This window comes from Lytechinus variegatus, chromosome 1 (assembly GCF_018143015.1).
Source record: "Lytechinus variegatus isolate NC3 chromosome 1, Lvar_3.0, whole genome shotgun sequence".
Lineage (NCBI taxonomy): Eukaryota > Metazoa > Echinodermata > Echinoidea > Temnopleuroida > Toxopneustidae > Lytechinus > Lytechinus variegatus.
In genome coordinates this window covers 47,715,507-47,740,065 of record NC_054740.1, presented here as the reverse complement: position 1 = coordinate 47,740,065, position 24,559 = coordinate 47,715,507, and the positions used below count along the sequence as shown (strand labels likewise).

At 38.5% G+C, this 24,559-nt stretch overlaps 1 protein-coding gene across 1 annotated transcript in view; it reads right to left on the bottom strand.

Annotated features, from left to right (window-relative positions):
• The window catches only part of LOC121415389 (solute carrier organic anion transporter family member 4A1-like), a 74,709-nt gene that overhangs the window by 11,771 nt on the left and 38,379 nt on the right, over positions 1-24,559 (bottom strand). Inside the window, exons 3-7 of the mRNA XM_041608590.1 lie at positions 19,311-19,800; positions 18,564-18,660; positions 2,578-2,699; positions 2,236-2,391; positions 1,099-1,203 (exon numbers count right to left, since the gene is read on the bottom strand). Of these exons, the coding sequence (XP_041464524.1) occupies positions 1,099-1,203; positions 2,236-2,391; positions 2,578-2,699; positions 18,564-18,660; positions 19,311-19,800 (970 nt within the window). The remainder of the gene's footprint in view (positions 1-1,098; positions 1,204-2,235; positions 2,392-2,577; positions 2,700-18,563; positions 18,661-19,310; positions 19,801-24,559) is intronic.

The window sequence follows — 24,559 nt, the reverse complement described above, 5'->3', positions numbered from 1 at the left end:
ATTTACAGAATGATTATTACGCAATTCGGTAAGATTACAGGTGTTCTCGAGACTCTGCTGCAGGAACTTCTTTTATTTTTTCTAACAGTGCAAAGTGTGCATGAAATCCCTGAATTTCACTTAGGAAAATGCAAAAAAAAAAAACCTTAGGACAAGCTCTGTCGCATCACCCCCTTGATCAGAATTTCTTCAATTTTTTTTAACCCTAAATAGACTGGGCTATTTCGACGCCTAAAAAGACTGGGGGGGCTGATTCAGCCCCCCCCCCCTTATGATCTCGGCCATTGATCGCGCGATCGCGACGAAAATTGGCACACGCGTTACCCATGGCATTATCTACAAAACTATAACATCAAATTCGGCAAAAAATCTCATGTCTTATTAATTATGTTAATTTATGCGTAAAATCATAAGTTTGCTTTAATTAATAAAATAAAGCCCCTGAAATGCTAATTTTTGTTTCACATACTCTAGATAGGCATCTGATCAAATTGATTTTAAAAAATTTCAAAATCAGATTTATTTTCTTATGTATTCTATTGTTTTCTAAATTTCTTATGTATTTCTCTGTTTTTTGACTTTTTGTTTTTTATTGTTTTTTCAATGGAAATTGTCGGGGACTTTATTTTGACATAAACAAGATAAAATTAATTGATTTTAAGCAGTAAAAGGAAAAATAATGAAACATTTATGAATTTTGGCTAAGAACACTATTTGCATTGGATTTGTACACAAATTCACGTTTTTTGAGTAATTTTGGGTCTGCATGCACTTACGAAATGTTGCGTAATTTTGTAACCGCGTACCCGGGGGACAATTTTGGTCTCAAAAGTTGCGCGAGATTTGAAAGTAAAAAGTCAGCGAGCGACGCGGTCAAAAAATTTCGCGCAGCGGATTTATCGCGAAAAATGTGGAGGGGGGGGGCTGAATCAGCCCCCCCAGTCTTTTTAAGGTTAAAGGTGTTTTGCCCCCCCCCCCACCCCATGACAAAAATGTATGTGTATGGCCATGAGGAGATGCATGAAGCATCTTTGCAGTCCGCTCTCTTACTAGTATTGGTTTGGTTGAAATAGAGTGATTGTTTAGTTGTCAACTTACCAATTAGAAAATTTGCTGCACTTGCTGTCTGACGAAACTGATTCTGTGTAAACTTGGGCATGAAGGCTGCACAACCTGAAACAAGCATGGTATCTGCACAGATGCCTGTATTCAAGGCAAGATAATATGATTTGAGCATTTATCACCTGTCTCAACCAATGTACCAAAAGTCTGAGAACCCACCAAATTATGTTGGCAGCAGTGGGATTATTTGGTATGATGAGACTACTGTCCTATGTGATCTGGGCCAGGTCTTACAAAGAGTTGTATTTGATCTTTTCAAGTACAACTATGAAAATCCTTTTGTCATAATTCTTCAAACAGAAAATTTACACAACGTTGTTCTGGAAACAACAAGTACCTCTTGAATTTGTCTAGACAATGATTTATGTATGAGTGAAAATCATAGACATCAATTTGAATAGGTCTACACATTCAAAACATTGCTGGCTTTCCATAGTTATGATTGATCAGATTGAATGCAACTCTTTGCATGAAGCCCAGAATAATTCTTGAATTCTCAATGATCTTACCTATTTACTGTCGAGTTGACAGCAAGGCATTTGAGTGAGCTGATAAAATCATTAGGTCGTGAACCAAACCCTGGTTGTTGAGTCTCATACAAATCCTGGATCTGCCCCTGGCCCCCCACCAACTTATTGAGTCAGCGGTGGGATGGTGGTATGTTGAGAATACTGCCCTATGTGACCAGAATTATTCTTAGAACTCTCTCTGGAGTCTTAACTAATATAGTACACATTACTGTCAGGCTGACAGCAAGGCATTTGAGTGAGATGATGAAATCAGTTGGCCTTGAAAAACAAACCCGAGTTTCACAAATAAATCTTTTATGAAATCTAGATCTACCATAGCCCCCATCAACAAACAAATCATTTTTGAATCCTCAATTGTCTTACCTACGATAATATACATTACTGTTGAGTCGACAGCAAGATATTTAAGTGAGCTGATCGAATCATTTGGTCGTGAACCAAACCCTGGTCGTGAAGTCTCATATATACATGTATATCCCATATGATATCCTGGATCTGCCCCAGGCCCCAGCCAAATTATGGTGGCAGCAGTGGGATACTGCCCTTTGTGACCAAATCATTCTTGAACTCTCAATTGTCTTACCTAAGATAGTACACATTACTGTCGGGTTGACAGCAAGGTATTTGAGTGAGATGATGAAATCAGTTGGTCTTGAACCAAAGCCTGGTCGTTCTGTCTCATGAGCCCCTCCTCGTGCATGAACTTGACTTTCTTTACCCGCTCTTATTCTTGCAGTATCTAAAGCACAGAGTTTGTAGAAATGTATTAATATCTAATCACTTCTGCTCAAGCAATATCCTGGATACTGTTTGTCAAACATCAGCATGCATTAGCTTTATTCTCATTGTTTTGTTTTTTCTTGGTGACTATTAACTTTTCATGATCTCTATAATCATTGCTTTGCTTTTCTGGGTGATGGCCTACCTGGTAATTCTCTCGGGAACAAGCTAAGCGGAATCCCGAAAAGGAAAGCTGGAACTGCAGCTATGACGAAGCCTATCCACCAAGCACCCACCCAGCCGGGATCCGATGTGCTGATATCAGTACTACACAGTGGAACAAGAAAAATTAAAACAAACATATCACAAAGACATCCATCCCTTCACTTTCATCAAAGTATTCAGGAATGCCATTAACTTCCATCTCCATCTCGGAAGATGACGTCTATAAGAAACTAGTGAGTTTGTCAAAATATAAGAGTGCAGGACCAGATGGCATCCACCCATGTGTTTTGAAGGCAACTGCTGTTTCTATTGCAAAGCCCCTTGCCTTGATCTACAATGCATCACTAGAAGAGGGTAAACTACCAAGTGTCTGGAAGGTCAGTCATGTAGTACCTGTGCACAAAAAAGGCAGCAAGGTGGATGTTCGAAATTACAGACCAATCAGTTTGACATCTGTGCCTTGCAAAATCCTAGAATCACTAATTCGGGATGAAATAGTTGGCCACCTTATAGAAAATGATCTTCTGTGTGATGAACAGCATGGCTTTGTTCCTGGACGCTCATGTGTGACACAGCTCTTGACGGTTATGGAGGAATGGACAGTGATGCTGGATGTAGGAAGTCCTATCGATGTAATCTACCTGGATTTCCAAAAAGCTTTCGATAGTGTCCCTCATCTGCGCCTCCTCTCCAAACTTGAGGCTTATGGTATAGGTGGCGAAATCAAAGCCTGGATAACAGACTTTCTCCGAGGAAGACAGCAGAGAGTTAAAGTCAATAATGAATTATCAGACTGGACAAGGGTAAGGAGCGGAGTGCCGCAAGGCAGTATCCTCGGCCCAGCAATGTTTGTACTCTGCATCAATGATCTACCAGACGGCCTTCAGGGGAAAGTCAAGATATATGCCGATGACACGAAACTATATGGCAAAGCCTCCACTAATCAAGACCTCTGTGCTATTCAGGCTGACCTTGATGCACTAGTTGACTGGAGTAATAGATGGCAATTGCACTTTAACTCCCAAAAGTGTAAAGTACTACACATAGGCCCTGGAAATGTCAAACACTCCTACTCACTCGGAGAAGACGTTCTTGAGCATACCGCAGTGGAGAGAGACCTTGGCATACTGGTTGACGAAGATCTCAAATTTCATAACCATGTTGCATATGTTGTCAAAAAAGCCAATGGGATACTTTCATGCATTCGCCGCAGTTTTGAATGTAGAGACAAATCTACAATCCCAAAACTGTACAAAGGACTTGTCAGGCCGATCATTGACTTTGGCAACTCTATATGGTATCCTAGATTTAAGAGTGACAGTAAAGCCATTGAGAAGATACAGAAGAGAGCAACAAAAATGATCTATTCCATCAGACACTGCACATACACAGAGAGATTAAAAGCACTCAATCTTCCTTCTCTTGAGTACCGCAGAAGACGAGGAGATATGATACAGGTGTTCAAAATAATCCATGGATTTGAACGCATTCCAGGTGATACTTTCTTTGAGTATGCAACAGGCAACACAAGAGGGCATAGTCTGAAGCTCTCAAAACCCAGATGCTTGACGAAGATCAGACAAGATGTTTTCAGCCAGCGTATCATAAAAGACTGGAATTCGCTGCCCGAAGAGGTAGTCACTGCTCAGACGGTGAACAGTTTCAAAATAAGGCTAGACAAGGTGTGGGCAGACCAGCGGTACTGCTCACCCTATGATGCATAAATCATACTAATGTTGAGGACGGTGCAGATTTCCATGCTATGACTGCTGAGAAGATACCTACTTACGAGAAGGATGAAGGACTTGAACTGGAAGCACGACTGCTGGGATCATCAGCATTCTTCCAGAATCTCGGATAAAGGTAAAGGTAAAAACATGAATAGAAAGCAGGGCTTGGTAAGAGAAATGGTATTATTTCAATAATAGCTTAATATTCATGTTAGTATTTGGTAAAAGTTTTATTGACAGATAGTACTACACAGTGGTATCAAAAAATGAATTCACAAAATTCACAAAACATGTCTTGAAGGCAGAGCTGGGCAAGAGAAAGTTTTTTTCTTTGCATTACCTTACCATTCAGGTTTTAGAACATGTAATTGATGACAGCTTGATTGTTGGATGAACGTCGTACCTATAAGACATCATGTCCTTGTCTGGATTTAAAAATGGTGCAGCTATATGTATGAAGATTCAAAAGAACTTCTTTCAAACATTTGTAAACAGAATCATTAGCCCTACAATCGTCTATTATCCTGTATGACTTCAGGTATCATTACGCAAAGAAAAACAAGAAGTGATAACACAACTGACTGTAACAGGAATACAAGCTAAAGTGAAGTTAAATCTAAGACATAAAGCAGTTGGAAATCAATTAAATCAATACTTTTCTTTCTGTCACATCTGACATATTTCACATATATATAATACATAGGGTTCGATCATGATGGATGTCTCCTAGGTGACTTCAATGTTGATATGTCACCAAATGTTCATTCTTCAAATCAGATTCACTTGTCATCAATGCTGAATGAGCTTGATCTGATTCAGATGGTATCCTCTCCAACTAGATTGTTGAATGGATCTTCTATTGAGGGATCAATCATCATGATCATCGATCTTGTCTTCACCAACCATCTATACGCTCTCCTGGATGTTAATACGGGGCTTTAGTTTTCTGTGACGTGCCATGTGGACGTACGAGATTAAGGAATTTTGGGAGCACTGTGCATGCGCGAAGTAATCTGTGACGAGCCTTCTCGTTCACTGACCAAATCTGTGACTCGTATTTGAGGGTTTTGACGTTCGGTGTCATAGTGCTCGATCGAGCGCTAGTTCGTACATGATGACGTCATCCCAGCTTGGCAAAATGAATGAAGCCGCATCAACACTCGAGTTTCGTTGATTCCGCAGGGCTGGTAAACTGCAAATTACTGCTTGTTACCAGCTTTTCCATTACATTTAGTGTGTCCTGTTTTCAGACACTACATATCCGATAGGTAATTGATGTTTTATTTCCAAACAACCGTGTTTTTTCGGCTTTTTGCGCAAGAGTGCAAATGTTGCACCCACAGTCGCCCCACTGGTTCGTAGCGTGATGCTACGCCTGATTCTCTGGCCAAGCATCGGCCCACGGCCCGCTCGCTATCACGCTGGTATATGCTGTGGCGTGGTACGGGTACGTCGACTTAAATCGAAACTGTTTTCATCAATGTACGAACGTGATACTGAACGAGCGGTGTCACCACTTCCGGTGAACTAGGAATACGTTGCAGTCGCAGACGTTCACGGGGCTTTAGTTTTCTGTGACGTGCCATGTGGACGTACGGGATTAAGGAATTTTGGGAGCACTGCGCATGCGCGAAGTAATCTGTGACGAGCCTTCTCGTTCACTGACCAAATCTGTGACTCGTATTTGAGGGTTTTGACGTTCGGTGTCATAGTGCTCGAACGAGCGCTAGTTCGTACATGATGACGTCATCCCAGCTTGGCAAAAATGAATGAAGCCGCATCAACACTCGAGTTTCGTTGATTCTGCAGGGCTGGTAAACTGCAAATTACTGCTTGTTACCAGCTTTTCCATTACATTTAGTGTGTCCTGTTTTCAGACACTACATATCCGATAGGTAATTGATGTTTTATTTCCAAACAACCGTGTTTTTTTCGGCTTTTTGCGCAAGAGTGCAAATGTTGCACCCACAGTCGGCCCACTGGTTCGTAGCGTGATGCTACGCCTGATTCTCCGCCAAGCATCGGCCCACGGCCCGCTCGCTATCACGCTGGTATATGCTGTGGCGTGGTACGGGTACGTCGACTTAAATCGAAACTGTTTTCATCAATGTACGAACGTGATACTGAACGAGCGGTGTCACCACTTCCGGTGAACTAGGAATAATTTCGATGACTGCAACGTATTCCTAGTTCACCGGAAGTGGTGACACCGCTCGTTCAGTATCACGTTCGTACATTGATGAAAACAGTTTCGACTTAATCGACGTGTCCGTACTGGGACCGTACCAGACCACAGCATATACCAGCGTGATAGCGAGCGGGCCGTGGGTCGATGCTCGGCCGGAGAGTCAGGCGCAGCATCACCCTACGAACCAGTGGGGCGACTGAGGGTGCAATACTTGCACTCTTGCGCAAAAGCCGCAAAAACACAGTTGTTTGGAAATAGAACATCAATTACCTATCGGATATGTAGTGTCTGAAAACAGGACACAATAAATGTAATGGAAAAGCTGGTAACAAGCAGTAATTTGCAGTTTACTAGCCCTGCGGAATCAACGAAACTCAAGTGTTGATGCGGCTTCATTCATTTTTGCTAAGCTTGGATGACGTCATCATGCACGAACAAGCGCTCGTTCGAGCACTATGACAGCGAACGTCAAAACCTTCAAATACGAGTCACAGATTTGGGCAGTGAACGAGAAGGCTCATCACAGAATACTTCGCGCATGCGCAGTGCTCCCAAAATCCCTTAATCTCGTACGTCCACATGGCTCGTCTCAGAAAACGAAATTCTCAAATACTGCAACGTACTCCTAGTTCACCGGAGTCTGACCACCTGGCAGTAAGTGTTCGCCTACGATCACCGAAGCCAGCTACATGTACGACGCCTTCAGTTCTCCAGTCGTTTCTTCATTTGAAACAGGCAGACTTTGGTCATCTTCAGCATACTCTACACCTATTACAATGGAATTCTCTCTTGGATCCGGCTAACATTGAGGAAAGCTACAAACTATTTCTTGACTTGTTTCATGCTGCCGTCAATGATGTTATACCACGTACCTTAAAAGAAGTCTAAATGTCCACCTTGGATATCAACAGAACTAAAGAAATTTAACGTCCTCTCTCTATTTTGTTTAATGCTTCTCTCCACAGTGGAACTGATCCATTTTCTTGGAAACGGGCCCATGTTGCCCCTGTTTTTAAGACAGGTGAAACATCCGACATTACTAATTACCGACCAGTTGCACTAACATCTGTGTTGTGCCGAGTGCTTGAGAAGATGATCGTGAAGGCTATTGATGATCATGTCGAATCGTTTGGTCTCCTTAATAGATACCAGCATAGTTTTACCAGAGGGAAGAGTTGTGTTATTCAGCTGGTGAATGTGCTCCATAGATGGGCGACTGTAATGGATAAGAGATCCCCACCACGAATCGACACAGTTTTTCTAGACATGTCGAAAGCTTTCGACAAAATGCCTTACAATGCTCTTCTTGCCAAATTATCCCCTCAATTCAACATTCGGGGTAACCTGTGGAGATGGATTTGTTCTTTCCTTTCTAACCGTTATCAGTCTGTTTCCTTCAGGGTTCAACCTCTCCTTGGATTCATGTCACTTCCTGAATTCTGCAAGGGAGTATTTTGGGGCCAAAGGTATTCAATCAATTCATTAATGACATCTCCATTTCTCTTTCTTCTGAAGCAGTTATCTTTGCAGATGGCCTTCTTTTATTTCGTGTTATTTCTTCTGATGTTGACAAAATCATAATGCAAAATGACGTAGATACTTTGATACAGTAGACTGCCAGCAATGGTATGTCTAACTCCTCATTACTTTTCAGGAAACGCATGCATATCTTCATTCTTGTACTTGGGTATTACGATTAGTTCACACTTATCATGGAACACACACATTGAATCAATTGTCTCTAGGTCGAACCGTCTGCTTGGTTTTATCCAAGTTGTTGCATGTGGTGCTTCTACCGATGCCATATTCACATTGTATAAAGCTCTCATCTTGCCAATCATTGAATGTGTCATTCCTGCCTGGCACCTGACGACCTCCTTACGTCAAACCCCCTTTTGGAGAAAGACCGCAGTTCAGATTGCAAACTGCGGTTCTATACCCCATTTTGCGTTTGTAAATCCCAAAAATCATTTCCAAGCCCAGGGGGCCATTTCATAAAGCTGTTTGTAAGTGTTCGTAATTTAACGCAAGACAGGATCATCAGTCGCTCTTAACTTACGAACAGCATTATGAAACACTCGCCTGATCAACCCCGCTTGGCCAGGTAATCCTCGCTGTCTCAATTTCACCTCCACAGGCCAGATTATCCTAAGTACACATTCTGGAGAAATTTTAGCAAGATTTTGTTACTTGTGACTTGGAAATATTTTGCTTGATCTCAGGATCATTTCATCTCAAATTGTGAGTATTGCTACTGTGGTCCCAGACATATATTTTGGAGTCTGCCTGAGTGACAAACCTGAATACTTTGTTTGTTGGTCAACACTTACGACATAAGCATAGATAATATTCCACTCAAAAGGAAAAAAGAAACAAAGTTTTTAGGTGTCACAATAGACGAAAATTTAAATTGGAATGAACATAATTATACGTTGTATAACTACTAACATCTCCAGAAACGTAGGTGTACTTTACAAAATGAAAAACATAATTCCTCATACTACACTCGTTTTACTATACAATTCATTGATATTGCCGTAGATCGTACTGCAATATAGTTTGGGCAACGTGTGCAAAAACTAAAATTAATACAATATACTTATTACAGAAAAATGCAATTCGAATTTGTACTAATTCGCAATATTTATCACACACAAATCCATTTTTCCATAAACCAAAGACTCTATTTTTGACATAAATTCATTTCAAAGCTTACTGCTTATGTTCAAATACGTAAATAACGTGCTCCCACCTTCATTTCACAATTTTTATACTATGAACACATCTATCCATTCATACCCTACGCGGAACTCTTCTAATTTCCATTTAATCAACCCCAAATTGCTTATTGCGCAGAGATCCATAAGACACCATGGTCCTGAATTGTGGAACTCTCTACCAGAATCTATAAAAAAGATCCACGTCTCTTTACTCATTTAAGGCAAACGTTAAATCTATGTTGATATCAGAATATTTCCAGTAAAATTTCTGTGTCGATGTGTCATCATTAAAGCATCATCACCATCATCATCCTCTCCATCGCCTTTATCTTCACCATTTCACCGTCATCTTCATTCTTATCATCTCCATCTTCATTGCTCAAATTACATTACTGCTGTTTTTGTCTCACCTGCGAAGCAAAGTGAGACTATAGGCGCCGCTTTTCCGACGGCGGCGGCGGCGTCAACATCAAATCTTAACCTGAGGTTAAGTTTTTGAAATGACGTCATAACTTAGAAACTATATAGACCTAGTTAATAAAACTTGGCCATAATGTTAATCAAGTATTACTAAACATCCTATTAGAGTTTCATGTCACATGACCAAGGTCAAAGGTCATTTAGGGTCAATGAACTTAGATCATGTTGGAGGAATCAACATCGAAGTCTTAACCTGAGGTTAAGTTTTTGAAATGTCATCATAACTTAGAAAATATATGGACCTAGTTCATGAAACTTGGACATTAGGTTAATTAAGTATCACTGAACATCCTACATGAGTTTCACGTAACTTGGACACAATAGTAATCAAGCATCACTGAAAATTTTGTGCAAGTTTCAGGTCTCATGATTAAGGTCAAAGGTCATTTAGGGTCAATGAACTTTTGCCGAATCGGGGGTATCTGTTGAATTACCATCATAACTTTGAAAGTTTATTGGTCTAGTTCATTAAACTTGGACATTAGAGTAATCAAGTATCACTGAACATCCTGTGCGCGTTTCAGGTCACATGACCAAGGTCAAAGGTCAATGAACTTTGGCCGAATTGGGTGTATCTGTTGAATTACCATCATAACTTTGAAAGTTTATGGATCTGATTCATAAAACTTGTACATAAGAGTAATCAAGTATCACTGAACATCCTGTTCGAGTTTCAGATCACATGATCAAGGTCAAAGGTCATGTAAGGTCAATGAACTTTGGCCATGTTGGGTTTTTTGTTGAATAACCACCATATCTCTGTAAGTTTATTGGTCTAGTTCATAAAAAGTGGACATAAGAGTAACCATGTATCACTGAACATCTTGTGCGAGTTAGAGTAGTATTCAAAGTCAGCACTGCTGCTATATCGAAACGCGTGATGCAGGTGAGACGACCAGAGGCATTCCACTTGTTCATAAAATGTACTGTATATCGATTCTGCTGTATTAATGTATTATATTAATCAATGAGTTTTAACCTGGGGGTTGTCATTTTTTTCAAGCAATCTGCTTATGATGACAATTCTTCTCCTGCAAATTTGTAAATGTTAACTAATTTGGTATGAGATCAGTTTTGTTTGTAATGATAATTTTAGTACATTTAGTTATGATTCATGCCAAAAAAAAAGTTCTCAATATACTATGTTTGTTATGTTATGGAAAATGTGTTACATACGAATGATGTAATTGAAGAAGTAAACAATTAAAATCAAACACTTAACTGCCTCAACTGAGCTATACACATAATGGAATTCATCCTAAACACATTTTGGATGAATTTAGCAGGATTTGTTTGCTTGTGTGTTTGATTTTTTTGCTAGTCTTCTAACCTTAGTCCTATTGCTACTGAGGTTCTACTTCCAGACATAGGTTTTAAAAGGAATAAAGACTACCTGAGTGACAGACCACGAACATTTGTTTGTTGGCCAACACTGAACAGCTTTAATTAGCTGCTTAACTGCTGTAATTAGCTACATACAGAGTTAGTTGTAATCTTTCAAATATGAGATCTCAGAGTCAGAAAAAAGCACCGGAACAACAGACCAAAACACCATCCCAAGTATGTTCTGATCTTAAGTGTAATACATGTAAAACTCTCGTGTCTGCCCTTGTTGGATGTGATTTATGTGACACATGCGTTTGCTGGAAATGCTCACACTTGTCAAAGGCTATGTTTGGTGAAATAGGAAAATTTGAAAATGTTCACTGGTATTGTACCAATTGCTTAACTAAGTTGAAACCTTACTCCTGAATGCTGAGAGAGGACATGACAAGGTAAAGAATCAACAAGAGCAGATAATGAAAATTGAAACTGCAATACTATCTCTTGAGTCTAAGATACACAATGTGCAAACAAGTTGTGAGAAGTTACTGGATAATCAGAGAAATGCGGAAGCTAAGCATGTCACATAAATTGATGCTCAAGCGATTAAATCGCCAAGTAATAAGAGACCTTTGCTATATTCTGAAGTGCTCAAAGAAAGTAACAAGGCTGATCATATGGCACTCCTTGATGCTGACCTTGTGCATGCAGTCATCAAGGATGAGCTATTGATTCAAGATATAGAGGTGAAAAAGGTAGTGAGACTTGGTGGTAGAAATAAAACCCAGGCTGTACAACCAAGGCTACTTCTAGTTGAGGTTGAAGGACCTAGAGATAGAGTATTGACTATGACAATAAATCTACGGCACTCAGAAAGATGGAATAATGTCTACATAGATCCAGATCGAACCCCACAGCAAAGGGTACAGCATAAAGAGCTACGATCTGAACTAAAGAGGAGAAGAGAGGCAGGTGAAAGAAACATAGTGATAAGATTGGACAAGATAATACAATCCCAAAGTAAACCCATGGGAAAAGGTAGACAACAGCATGTTGTACAAGAAACTATAGGACAGGAGAACATCAACATCCAGCCAGATTCCTCTACTGTTGGGAGTGATGGTGCTTGTGGCTTTTGACTATTAAACTCAAAGCGTTAACAACAGTGTAGGAACTTAATGGATAGATATGGAGGAAGAACATATTGGTGAGTATGATTATGAAACTGAAATTGCAAAGGCATCAACCTTTGATACAATCAAAGATACAGAAAACAATTCTTTTTCTGAGGACACAGAATCAGTGAGTAAAACAGAGTCTGAAAATGCAGAAATCGATTTTGATACAGAATCATCTGATGTAGAGACAGATAGTGAGACATTCTCAAAGGATACAGACAATAAGAGCGAAAGAAACTTGGATAATACCAAAATAGACAATGAAGAAGACTCGCATGATACAGAGACAGACAGTGAAAGAGGCTGATATTGATACTGACACAACTCCAAGGTTGAAGCAGCTGAATATACTGTACACCAATAGTGATAATCTTCTCAATAAAATGGATGAACTGTTATTATTAGTTGAAGAACATAAACCGGATATCATATCTGTTTTTGAAAGCCTTCCAAAAAATTGTGCGTTTCAACCAACACCGCAAAACTTTCAGTTAAACAACTTTGTTATCTTTACAAACATTGGAGAAGAACGTGTGCGTGGAATTGTCACATATGTTCATGAAAGCTTTGCAGATGAGGTTAGAGAAGTCAGTTATGCTACAAATTTCACTGAATGTGTTTAGGTCAAGGTGCGACTGAGAGGAAAAGACTCTTTGATATCGCAACCCAACTTCTAGTAGAGATGATGCCAGCTCAGAAAAATTGAACGAACTACTACGAGAAGTCACAAATGGAAATCCCTCTCATCTTCTCGTCATGGGTAACTTCAACTATCCCAATATTAATTGGGGAAATTGGACATCTCATAGTTCTAATGAACAGTTGTTTATAGATTGTCTCAGTGACTGTTTCTTGTATCAACACCTCAATGAGCATACTCGTTATCGCACAGGACAGCAACCAAGTATCCAAGACCTTCTAATTACCAATGATGAAGGAACTATAGATGAAGTATCATACCTACCTGGCCTTGGACATAGTGATCACATGTGCATCCTATTCAATATGAATCTTTACATTGAACCAACAGCTGGTAAAGGAGAACGTATCGTTACCATAAAGGAGACCATCAGGCAATAAACAATGCAATAATGGTTGTGGATTGGGATGAAGAAATGAATCAAATGAATGTAGATAAAGCATGGAATTTCTTCTCATATAGTCTTCAAACTGCCATTCACCAATGTATTCCAAAATCTAAGGGAATTAGATTGAAGAAGAAGAAATTATGGATGACGAGGAAAGCTCTGAAGCAACAGCGTAAGAAATACAAGTCCTGGAAAAGATTTAGAGATGGTGGACAAGCAAATATGATTGACTCCAGAAAATCCAGATGTGAGGCTATCAAACTGCGTAAGATGACAAGAAATCTCAGAAGTTTGAAAATGTCAAGGCAAACCCAAAGGCCTTTTGGAGAAGTATCTGAACAGTTCCCTGAAGTATCGTTCAAAATGTGGAGTGATGCAGAACAATCAAGCAATTACTGCTGAGAGTGATGAAGAAAAGGTAGAATTGTTCAACGCCTTCTTCAGCAGTGTCTTTACAGAAGATGATTTAGAGCAAGTCCCATTGCTAGATCACAGAGGGAACATGTTGTCTGACGTAGAAGTAAGGACAAGCATGGTAAAGAACAAACTCGAAATCCTGAAGACCTGTAAGGCAGCAGGACCTGATAGGTTTCACCCAAAAGTTCTGAAACAGCAGAAACGCTATATGTACCCCTTACACTCATCTTCAGGAAGTCACTGAAAGAGGGTGTCCTCCCACAGGCATGGAAAGATGCCAACATAACACCCATTCACAAAAAAGGTAGCCGCAGTGCTGTAGAGAACTACGGACCAATTACTCTAACTTCAGTCATTTGCAAGATTTGAAATCAATCATACGAGATGCTGTTGTTAAGCACTTTGTTGAGAATGATGTCCTGCATGACTCCCAGCATTGATTTCTACCAAGTAGATCATGTGTCACACAGCTGTTAGAAGTCATGGATCTCTGGACGTCAACTCTTGATGAAGGATACAAAGTGGATGGAATCTATCTCGACTTCAGTAAAGCTTTTGACTCCGTGCCTCACCAGCAGCTCATGAATAAACTTGAGTCATATGGTATTACAGGTTGTATCAAGAATTGGCTACGTAGTTTCCTTTTAAGACGCAGACAGAGAGTTGCCCTTAATGGAAAAGTTTCTCGGTGGCTGCCTCTCCAAAGTGGAATTCCGCAGGGAAGTGTTCTCGGCCCCACCTTCTTTGTGATCTTCATCAATGACCTGCCTGAAGTTGTCGACAGCATTGTCAAGATTTATGCAGATGACACAAAACTATTTCGTGACATCAAGCAAAGGAGTGACTGTGACCGACTTCAGGATGACCTAGATAAGCTGGTGGAGTGGTCAGAGAAATGGTAACTAAATTTCAATGCATCTAAGTGTAAGAATCTACACATAGGAAAGCAGAGCGTACACTTTCAGTACCAGATTGATGACACTGTGCTTGAAAAAGTCACCGAAGAGAGAGACCTAGGAGTCATCATTGACTCTGACTTGAAGTTCCACTCCCATGTTGCAAGTGCCGTACTGAAAGCCAACCGTGTACTTGGTCTGATCAGGCATACTTTCATTTATAGAGATAAAGATACCATTGTTAAATTGTACAAAGCATTGGTGAGACCTATTCTTGAGTATGGAAATGCTATTTGGCACCCAAGTTATGTCTGTGACCTTAAAGCCATTGAAAAAGTTCAGCGACGTGCGACCAAGTTGGTGCCATCATTGAAAGATCGAGACTACAGTAGAAGGCTTCGTTCCTTAACCCTAAAAATACTGGGGGGGGGGCTGATTCAGCCCCCCCCCTCAACATTTTTCGCGATAAATCCGCCGCGCGAAATTTTTTGACCGCGTCGCTCGCTGACTTTTTACTTTCAAGTCTTGCGCAACTTTTGAGACCAAAATTTTGACCCCCGGGTACGCGGTTCCAAAATTACGCAACATTTCGTAAGTGCATGCAGACCCAACATTACTAAAAAACGTGAATTTGTGTACAAATCCAATGCAAATAGTGTTCTTAGCCAATATTCACAAATGCATCATTATTTTTCCTTTTACTGCTTAAAATCAATTAATTTCATCTTTTTTATGGTCAAAATAAAGTCCCCAACAATTTCCATTGAAAAAACAATAAAAAACAAAAAGTCGAAAAACAAAGAAATACATAAGAAATTTAGAAAACAATAGAATACATAAGAAAATAAATGTGATTTTGAAATATTTTTATAATCAATTTGATCAGATGCCTATCTAGAGTATGTGAAACAAAAATTAGCATTTCAGGGGCATTATTTTATTAATTAGAGCAAACTTATGATTTTACGCATAAATTAGCATAATTAATGAGACATGAGATTTTTTGCAGAATTTGATGTTATAGTTTTGTAGATAATGCCATGGGTAACGCGTGTGCCAATTTTCGTCACGATCGCGCGATCGACGGCCGAGATCATAAGGGGGGGGGCTGAATCAGCCCCCCCCCCCCCGTCGAAATAGCCCAGTCTATTTAGGGTTAAAGTTACCTTCCATTCAGTACAGAATGCGAAGAGGGGATATGATACAGACGTACAAGATCATCAATGGCATTAATGATTTGAACAAGGACATGTTCTTTACATCTGCATCAACTCAGACGACATCTATGCAAATTGTATGTGAAGAGAAGCAGACTGGATGCTAGAAAAAATACTTTCAGTGCCAGAGTTGTAAATGACTGGAACTCCTTGCCGGCAGAGATAGTTACTGCATCAACGTTGAACAGATTCAAGTCACAGTTAGACAAGTTTTGGTCTGCAGTGCAATATACTCACCCTTGGGAATAGTAACTCTGGCACAGCACACAGGCACACATGGAGATAGCAACAGTGATAGACCTGGAAACACGACTGCATAAGTAATTGCATTTTTCCAGTAGATCCGGTAATAAAGGTAATAAAGGTAATTATAAGCGTTGAGCCTAGGACGAAATGATAAACAACAGCTGTGCTATTACGTAAGACTTCTCTGCCTGTAGTAGGACCTTCGGAATGAAATTATTGTATTTGATATTTAATCATGTTTTCCAAGGTATATACTAAGAAATTTTAATGTTAGTCCATTTTCAATTTCGAACGAAGAAAATCGACCTCAAAATAAGGAAATTAAGTGAATAAAAATGCAGGGACCGCGCTCGGGCTGTTTTGTTATCTTCGGACCGAGGTCAAGAAACAGGTGTTTTGATACTTAAATTGCTTGCTTGGGGCAGCTAGGGTTTGTCGTACTTGGAGAAGAGAATTGATTGAGGGAAACTGGGGTATAGTGTTCTCAAATGGAGGTTTTCGTCATGCTTATCTTAATCTTGAAAAATTGAAAAGATTCAGCATACAGCAACCCGCTTAGCTTTCAAGCAGAGGCGAAATGCAGTATGATGAAAGACTTCTGGCACTTAAAGGTATGGTCCAGGCTGAAAGTATTTATAGCTTCATAAATAGGGTAGAATTCACTGAGCAAAATTTCATCAAAATTGGATAACAAATAACAAAGTTATTGAATTTTAAAGTTTAGCAATATTTTGTGAAAACAGTCGTCATGAATATTCATTAGGTGGGCTGATGATGTCACATCCCCACTTGTTCTTTTGTATTTTATCATATGAAATTAGGTTTACTCAAATTTTTTCCTCCAAGAACTAGAAAAATTGGATTGACAACTGATTTAGTGCATTGGATATTTATTGCTGCAACTTATTTCACAAGTATGAAATAATGAAAAAATATGATTTTATGTACTAACCTAAGAAAATGGAAAGTGGGATGTGACATCATCAGCCCACCTAATGAATATTCATGACGACTGTTTTCACAAAATATTTGCTGAACTTAAAACTTCAATAACTTTATTATTTGTTATCCGATTTTGATGAATTTTCAGCATTTTGCTCAGTGAATTCTACTCTATGTATCAAGATATAAATATTGTCAGCCTGGACCATTCCTTTAACTGGTCATCACTCACATCTCAAAGGAACTACTTGTTATGCTCATTTGCATGCAAGTGCCTATCAGGTTTATGTGACTGAATCTCTTCTTGAAAACATACTCCACGTCATATGGATGTTCTTTCCTTTCGACATCTTTCCTCTAGGACACAATCCCTCTTCTGCACCCCCTCCGCAAGACTATACCTCTACTGTGGGACACACTACCTAACGACATCAAGGATGCTGCTGTTCTTTCTCCTACTTTCCTTAGGTCTGTAAAGCAAGCAATTCTATTTCCTGATTAGGACTATTATGCTTTTTTACTTTTCCTGCTTAATACAATGATTTTGGTTCTGCCTTGGAGACATTTCTTTTTCATTGTCTCTGCCTCTCTTTCTTTCTCTCTTCTCCTTTTTACTTTGTATAAATCTCTTTCTCTCCTATCAAAATTATGCCATGATACATTGTGCACTTAATGCATGCTTTTCTCTAGATTTTATCTTGTAAATTACCTTAACTATTTTAAGGCTAGCACAGTGATACTCTTATCCTTTCTCTTTATATCCTCGATTCGTTATTCCTATGCTTTTTTATCCCAATTTCCTATCCTGATTAGTTTTATCATGTTATCATGCTTTTTCACTGTACATGTACCGTTATGTTAAGTGGTTATATCCTGAAAATGTTTTCGATATATTAATTTCATTCTACTTTCGACCTCCAACTACCCCCCCCCCCCCCTCCTTCTTTCTTTTTTCCCCCGAACTACCGGTTACACAAGATCTGTTTAATCAAATATATTTGAATTTCCAATTTCTATTGCAAGTTTATTTTGAATGCTCCTTTCATATTACTGTTCAGCACCGTTTGCTTTTTTTTACTATGTTATATTTCTACATTTTTGCAGTGGTATTTAATTTTTTAATCATTTTTTGGCACCCTTTTTAGTATTCCCTTTTTCAACATGCAATATTTTGTGTGGGAGTATTTACATATTTGATTTATGTCTTGGGAGCGGCATGTGTGGGGTTCATCCCTTTGGGCACGAGTGATGAATTTCGCTTTTGTGCCCTCTGACCCACATGCCGTTCCCGCATTTCTTTACACGTTCAGGTACTCTAATTGTTTTTTTCTGATGTAATGTGTATGTACTTTTTTATCAGTAGAATAAATAAAAATAATAATCAAACAATCTCTGTGCCATGAACTAACAAACAACTCACATAAATTGAAATCTGTAATAACTAGAAATCTTTGCCATCACAGTTATGCATATTAATCAGTCTTCGTTGTAGCTTACAATACATCACAGAAAATAAATAAGTGTTTGATTTTTAGTGTTACCTGAACGGATTTGAAAAATTGGTAAATATATTTAGAAAGACACCCATCAACATGTAGCCAGCTGCTGGTCCCAAAGATGCCACAGCCAAAAATATACCTGTGAAAGACACACACAAAAAAAGAAGATACCATACACTAATCCATTATTACCTCATGACTACAACAATGAATTTAACAGGAAAAATGTATTTCTGTCATAATACATAAATATGTTGCAAAATGCAAACCAATTTCTTGTCTTGTAATCATTATTTCTTTAATGACTTGTTATCATTATTTCTATGGTGTCATCATATCACGATTACTAGTCATCTTGATTACCACCATAAATATTACTCTTTTTCTTGTGGTTCTATTTTTAACTATTGTTGTTAAAAAGAGTGTGATTATAAGTTTAGACCAATGGTATATTGATGAAACAAGAAGATGTTGTTGCTGTTCCTATTTCAATCCAATTTCAATTGAAAATATTGCAAAGACATTTGGTCAAAAAAAAAAGATTCGGAAAAAAGAAGAATGATGCACAGGGTTCCTTACAATACAAACAAGTGAAACAACCTTCAAAAGAATTGGTGCACCAATGCCCAAAAGAATTTATCTAATTGTTTCATGAAGAATTTTGTTGGTGATTATCTCTGACTGATTAGCTCTCAGCTAATCAGATATAACCTTATATAAATAAACTGATGTTGGTGAAAATCACTCACAGAATTTCTCAAGAAATGCTCCTCTATAACACTTACTTACCCATGTACAATCCTGTCTGTTCCAAGCACACACTTTCATCCAGCATAGAAACTCCCAAGGTATTCAGTGGAAGCGATCCAATGGCCATTAACGTTTGTCCAGCCATGAAAACGTACATATACTGCGCTAAACTCGACGGCCTCTCATCCATGACATCATCACACGACATCGTGACGTCGCCACCGCCAGCAGCTGGGGCTTCGGCATCCACTCCGCAAGTTGGCGACACCCTCGATGTCGTGTAACGGTAGTTGCCCGTGGTGACGTGCGGGAGGGCGTAGATGAGCGCACCGGCGCCGATGATGATAGATCCAGTCCCAAGCCAGCGCGGCTTGTTGCCACGACCACCCACAAAGGTGACGAAGAGGACGAGGATGATGCTAGTGACGTCGAAACTACTGATTATGATTCCCAGATCTCGACTACGTAGCTGGAAGCGACGTTCGATGGAGGTCAGGGAACTTGTAACGAAGCCAGTAACCAGCATCGCCTGACAAGGAAAAGCCAAATAAAACATTTATAAATTGTAACCATTACATTGGCGCAATGAGCAAAATATTTTGAGGGGCCAGATATGGCGGATGAAGGAACTGTTTAAACCGGGGGGGGGGGCGGCAGTTCCATTGACGAGTGGATACATGCGCGACCATGGGGTCTCGAAAAGCACCCTAAACACGAGACCAAAAGCTTCGGTTCTCTTTTATGTTGGTTGTTCCGCTGAACTATCTTAAAAAAGACATACTCTTTACTTTTTTTAGGGGGGGGGGGTCGCGCATGGTATCCACTCGTCAGAGTAAGTATACCCCCTGTTACACCCACAAATGTAATAATCGCCCACAAATGTAATAACACTTTACCGGCACAAATGTAATAACACTTTACCCACAAATGTAATAAGGCACTTTACCCACAAATGTAATAATTACTTTACCCACAAATGTAATAAATTTGAAGGGATCATTTTGGCGCATCTGTACCAAACTGAAATCCTATATAATACGTTCATACAGCACCCGGTTAATTCAAAAATTATAATATAAGTCCAAAGTCTTTTTTCCAGACCCGGTTGTTTTAAAAAATTATTATAGAAGTCCAAAGTCTTTTTTCAGACCCGGTTGTTTAAAAAATTATAATATAAGTCCAAAGTCTTTTTCCAGACCCGGTTATTTCAAAAATTATAATATAAGTCCAAACTTAGATACGATCATAATGATATTCCAGTGGAATAAAAATGAGAATCGAGCTTAGTCTTTTCTCCAGACACAGTTAATTAAAATTGGTGGAATTAATGCGTTTGTTGTTGTTTTAACTTACACGGCGCGTTTTGTGAATAAATACGCTAAGAGTAAATTGAGAACCCGGGGGGGGGGGGGCACTTCCATTCACGAGTGGATACCATGCGCGACCATGGGGTCTCGAAAAGCACCCTAAACACGTAATTTCCATATTCTGAAAATGCACCCCTTAACAAGTATTGGCGTGGGAAACCCTACCCTTAACAGGTATTGGAAACAAAACGATACTCTTGGCAAATATTCCCTGAAATGAACCCCTAAACAAGTACAGGAATGTTTTATTGTTACGGGTCCTTTGATGTACACTTAAAGATAAATTCCAGTATTGGTAACGATCTCAAAATGACTTTTAACAGAATCGAATATGATGACCACGCAAGTGTCTGTTTGTATGAATTAAAAATATGTGCCAAAGGATTCTGGAAGAAATTGTGTAATTGCCGAGAAATAAGCAAAATAGGCGCGAATTCGGTCACTTCCGTCGGGTCTTTATTCCAGCAATAATGATACACTGTCCCACGTGTGCCTATCTGTGTTGGTGATGTTCAGTGTGAACATTTTTCAGCGTAGATTTCAAGATTTCACAAAGTTCAGTTTATGTCACTGTACCAGATCTAGATCCTCGATGATATACTGACAATTAAGCTTTGTTTTACAGTCTTTCTCATGAAATCAGTGTTTACTGCAACTACTGGAGTTTCTCTTTAACCCTATCTAGGCCGGGGGGGGGCTCGGAGGCACCCCCCCCCCTCAACGAGTCGGGCGATATTGTCGCCGCGCAAATTTGTTTTTTTACCGCGCTGCTCGCTGACTTTTTACTTTCAAGTCTTGCGCAACTTTTGAGACGAAATTTTGCATCACCCAGGTATGCGGTTCTGAAGTTATGCAACGTTATGTAAGTGCATGTCAGACCAAAAATTGCTCAAAAACTTGATTTCGTGTACAAAGTCAATGTAAATTATGTTTTCAAACAAAAAATCATAAATGTATGATTATTTTTAGTTTTGCTGGCCTAAATGTATGTATTTTGTGCTGTTTATGATCTTAGAAGAGTCCCCAATAAATTTCATTGAAAAAAAAAAATGAAAAACGAAAGGTCCAAAAAAACAAATAAATACATAAGAAATTGCAAAAAACAATATAATACATAAGAAATTGATCTGATTTCACATTTTTTTCATGTACACTTGCTAGGAACATAACAAAAATTTTATATGCCAAAAATTAGAACATTTGGAGCTTTATTTATTGAGTTAAAGGAAAAAGTATGACTTCGCATACTAATCACGCATAAATTAGCATAATTACGTTATAACGATTCGCATGAAATAAATTATTATACACTTTTGTAGATTATATCCCAGGCAACCTGCGTGCCAATTTTCGGCGCAATCGCGCGGTCGACGGCCGAGATCTCAAGGGGGGAGCCAGGGAGGCCCCTCTGTTACACCCACAAATGTAATAATCGCCCACAAATGTAATAACGCCCACAAATGTAATTACACTTTACCCACAAATATAATTTCACCCACAAATGTAATAATGCACTTTACCCACAAATGTAATAATTTTTGATCACCCACAAATGTAATAATGACTTTACCCACAAATGTAATAAATTTGAAGGGATTTTTGGCGAATCCGTTCTAAACTAATATCCTATAGTAGTACGTTCATATAGCACAAAAGTGCAAAGACTTAATTTCCAGACCCGGATAATAAGAAAATTATAATATAAGTCCAAAGTCTTTTTTCCAGACACGGTTGTTTCAAAAATTATATTATAATTTAAAAGTCTTTTTTCCAGATCCGGTTGTTTCAAAAATCATATTTAAGTTCAAAGTCTTTTTTCCAGACCCGGTTATTTCAAAAATTATAATATAAGTCCAAACTAAGATACGAGAATGAGTCCAAACTAAGATACGAGAATGATATTCCAGTGGAATAAAAATGAGAATCGAGCTTAGTCTTTTTTCCAGACCCAGTTAATGAAGACTGGTGGAATTAATGTCTGTAGTTGTTTCAACTTATTTGGTGTATTATTGTGAATATATGCGCTAAGAGTAAATTGAGAATCAAGCGTAATCTTTTTTCCAGACCCGGTTAATTCAAAAATTGAAATATAAGTCCAAAGTCTTTTTCTCCAGACCCAGTTGTTAAACAAATGATACGATATGTCCAAAGTCTTTTTCAGCCCCGGGTATTTCAAAATTTATAATATAAGTCCAAACTAAGATACGATAATGATATTCCAGAGGAATAAAAATGAGAATCGAGCTTAGTCTTTTCCCAGACCCAGTTAATGAAGACTGTTGGAATTAATGTCTGTAGTTGTTTCAACTTATTTGGTGTATTATTGTGAATATATGCGCTAAGAGTAAATTGAGAATCAAGCGTAATCTTGACTTGGTTACTTAAAACTAAACCCTACAGTAAGCGTTCATGTAGCACAAAAATGCAAAGTCTCTTCTCTCGACCCGGTTACTTAAAACTAAAAACTAAACCCTATATTAATGCATTCATATAGCGCAAAGACATTTCTCTGGGTCATTTAAAACATTCATCAAATCTTTTAAAAAGACCACACAATCTATTGATGTTGAATAACATGAAAATAAAGTGTACACATTCATCCAGACCAGATTATTTCAAAATAAGAAATGATTGAAAAAAAAAGATCCTCCACTCTTGGTAATGTTGAATTCCATGAAAATATAGCAGTCTTTCCTCCAAACCCAGTTATTCAAAATTATGAATTACATGTACATTTTCAAAACAGAATAAAGACCCCATAATCTTATTAATGCTGGATAACATGGACATAATTGTAGCGTAGTCTTTCAGCCCGACCCAGATTTATTTTTCAAAATTACGCTAATAGTAATAAAAAAAAAGAAAATCAAAATCTAAGACCAAACAATCCTTCAACCTAAGAAATGTTTTAAAACGAAGTTTAGAGCGTTGTCTTTAGTCCAGACTTAATCATTAAAACAAATACGCAAAAAAAATCGAACTTAAGACCCTATCATATTCTTATTCTTGTGGAATAACGCGAGTTTTAAAACGTACTTTCCCAGAACCGGCTATTTAAAAAATGAATTTACAAAACTTCAAATCTAAGACCAATCTTCCAAAGTAACACCCAGTAAAGAAATATGTCTTTACCCCCACACCCAGTTTTTTTAATAATACTAAGACCCCAACAAAACATTGCAATAATGCATGGGTAGGGTAAAGCAAACATCCTTCCTCCAGACTTGGTTATTATTTGAAAAAAAAATGAAATAGTTTTTACAAATATTCTAAAACGATCTGATTACTGTGGAATAACACGAAGACCAATTGTCGAAGATCGAATTTCCTCCAGACACAATTATTTCAAGAATAAAAAATCAATAAAACCCAACCCCCAACAACGAATCTAAGAGCCAACAATCCTCCAAATTAAGACCATGCATGTAGAAAAGCACATGTTTAGAGCGTTGTCTTTATTCCAGACCCAGTCATTTAAAAATTATTCAAACAATCTTAAAAACATAAGACTTTGTCATATTCTTATTCTTGTGGGAATAAGACGAGTATTATGCTTAGACTTTCTTCAAGACCCGGTTATTTAAAAGATAAACAAATATTGGGGAAAAAAATCACAGCTGAGACAATCTTCAAAAATTAAACCCAGTATAAATGCTTGGGCTGAAAGTAATATCTTTACCCCTCACCCAGTTCTCTTAAAAATACAAATTAAGCGAAACATTAATCTTAAAACTTAGACCCCAAAATCTTCGAAACTATAAAACCCTCGTGATATCGCATACTTAATTTGACCAGACCAGCTTATTAAAAAAACAGAACAACAAAACAAACATTTAAAATTAAAGCCCTCTTCCAGCCTAAGATCCTGTAATATATAATGTATTTAAACATTCACTTTTTCTTCCAGGCAAAGAAATTTAT